General features: G+C 28.9%; 1 protein-coding gene across 1 annotated transcript; it reads right to left on the reverse strand.

Annotated features, from left to right (window-relative positions):
• Positions 1–770: 770 nt before the first annotated feature.
• LOC126665612 (putative FBD-associated F-box protein At1g61330) lies at positions 771–2542 on the reverse strand. Its single transcript, XM_050358447.1, has 3 exons — positions 2348–2542; positions 1630–1794; positions 771–1139 (listed from the first exon to the last, which is right to left on the reverse strand). The coding sequence occupies exons 1-3, from the start codon at positions 2540–2542 to the stop codon at positions 879–881; spliced, it is 621 nt and encodes a 206-aa protein (XP_050214404.1). The 3' UTR covers positions 771–878.
• Positions 2543–2809: the final 267 nt, after the last annotated feature.

Consider the following 2809-nt stretch of genomic DNA (forward strand, 5'->3'; position numbering starts at 1 on the left):
TAAATCAAAAGTTTTACCAAATACTTGGTGTCAAGGAAGCTGAGTAAAACCCACAAACCAACAAGAAGGAAAAGTGAGAAGACAACTAAAATTACACTAATGTTCATATGCCAAAAAATAAATATATTATATCAATGTGCAAAAAAGATAATTACACATAATTGGAATACATGCTGTAGTTTGCTTTCCAATCTGTCAAGAGAAAATAAATTTAACTAACTACAATTATAACTCATTTTTAAAGATATTAGTATAATTTTTAAATCTTATTAGTTAGGTCTATTTTTTAAAATTATTGCTAAATATATCTATCTATGTCTAATTTGGAACTGATGTTGCGCGAAGTCGTATATATCAAATATAATAAATTCGAAATTGTAGACGTATAATACCGTATCTCGTCAATTCCAGACGAGTTGTGAAAATATTTGATAAAGTTGAGAAAAATAATAGACCAAAAATAATAGACCAAACTGATAATATTAAAAAAATTAAAATATATTGATCATTGATTGTAGATTAATAAATCCATTCTATCATCTCTCGATGCAAAAGTTTTCTCCGTGTCATTAAATTATAAGCTTTTAACATATCAATTATCATAGTTTTACTTTTCATATTTTAATAGCTCAAATTTTATTTTCTCAATCAATTAATTACTTATATAGCAATAAAAATGTTGTTCTTATATAGCAATAAAAATGTTGGATACCACATAATTTTCCATCGACTACATAAGAGATATTAATTCGCCCAAATTCGTCGAATAACTTCATTGTCTCATACAATGAAAAGGATGAAGATCACTAGCATCATTATGATGATCATAAACATATACTTGGGCTCTGATACATGCTTTATAGCAATGAAAATACTTCTTATATAAGTATGTCTGAATATTGCCGTGCAGTATTAAAATCGGTAGCACCACTAGATTTGGCACTAACAAAAATTAATTTCTCCAAGTTAATTGCATTCTCTACGAAAATCTGTGCAAACTTCAGTTCATGTTGTTGAAATCTGAATTTTGATAGCTTGACGAATTTAAGGTTCGGAAAGCCTCCTAGATTGTATTCCTCCACCATTTTCCGGTGATAATCTTGCGGGTATTGTGGACGTCTCACAGAATTTTCATCCAGCTACATAAATTCAACAAGTTTCAAATTTGGTTAATCTAATCAAATGGAGAACAACTAAGTTATTTAAGCATATATTAGGGGAGTAAACGAGGTGAGTCGATTCTGAGTTATGCAAATTTAAATTTGATTGAGTGTGTTATTCCAGTTTGAGCTCGAATGAGCTTAATTCTCAAGTTTTGAGCTCCAACTATAATTGAGCTACTTGCATTCGAGCTCGACTTAAATTTTAATTAAATACATTTAATTAATTTTACTTTAAAATATGAAATTCAACCAATTAATATGATATAAACCTAAAATTAAATTAATTAAAAGTTATGTGTATAAGACTCGGTTAGTCTCACGAGCATCACGAGTCTCTTTAATTGATAACTGAGTTCGACTCGGGATTAAATTTGAAGAGCTCAAGCTCGGTTCAATTTTTTTCTAATTAATCTTGAGTAGTCCATCTCGTTTACATCTAAGTGTTCGTGTTTGCGCGCGTGCTTACCTCTATCAGAAGTTTCTCTAATGATGGGCAGCTCTTGACAAAAACAGCAATGTCAATAGGATTGCAGGAAGATGACTCTGCCATGACTACTTGAAGTTCCTTCAAATTTTGAAATAGGTGATATTTTCCTCTCCATTCACCACTTTGAATTCTTGAAGAAAGACCCTGAAATTTCATGATTTCTTTGTAACATGCAACAATTTTATATAAATTAATTAAATAATGCAACAAACAATTTATTTACTAATACACAATTAAATCAGAATTTATATACATAGTACATGCATATAAATCTGATATCATCCAAAACTTCAATTCCTACCAATGCGGTTAAATTTTGTTTGCTATTTAAATAAATATGCCGACGTGGCAATCAGAGATAGAAATATTTGTTCAATTACCATATGCCGAATCTGCATACATCAACCTGAATTTGTCGAAAATCATCATCTTCTTTAATATACGAATTGAAGTTTCAACATCGAATCGATACTAAACTTATGGAGTTTTTTTTTTCTAACTAGATTAATCAAATAAATTATCATAAACCACATCAGCATATATAAACCTGAATTTGCAGAGAATCATCATCCACTTTAATATAAAAATTGAAGTTTCAATATCAAATTGATATAAACTTATGAAATTTCTCTTTTCTATATGGATTAATAATCAAGTAAAATAACGTAAGACGTTGACTATATACGTAAAGACATACCTCAAGAAACACACTAGTAATGGTCAGAACTCGAACAAGGGAGACATTTTTCACAATATAAAAAACTTTCATAGATGCAGTGGAATCAGATGAACGTCTGAAATAGAATAATACATCACTCAACTGTAAGGTAGGAGCATCAATTGTTAGAAAATAATTAAGTGTTAGTGTGATTAAGTTAACACAAATATACATATTAATTAAGGTGTTAAAACATCATTATATAACTTGACACATCATTGATTAAGTGTCAAGTATATAATGTATTATTGACACATTATGATCAAGGTGTCAAATATACAATGTATATTTGACACATAATGTATATAGATGTTATATAATTAACCCACATCTTGACACATAATTGTGGTCCAATTAAATTAATAAAAATTAATATTATGTGGATTAATCTCATCCGTTGATTTGGTTATGTGATGGACGTACCGGATTGAATTAAAATGT

This window comes from Mercurialis annua, linkage group LG1-X (genome assembly GCF_937616625.2).
Source record: "Mercurialis annua linkage group LG1-X, ddMerAnnu1.2, whole genome shotgun sequence".
NCBI lineage: Eukaryota > Viridiplantae > Streptophyta > Magnoliopsida > Malpighiales > Euphorbiaceae > Mercurialis > Mercurialis annua.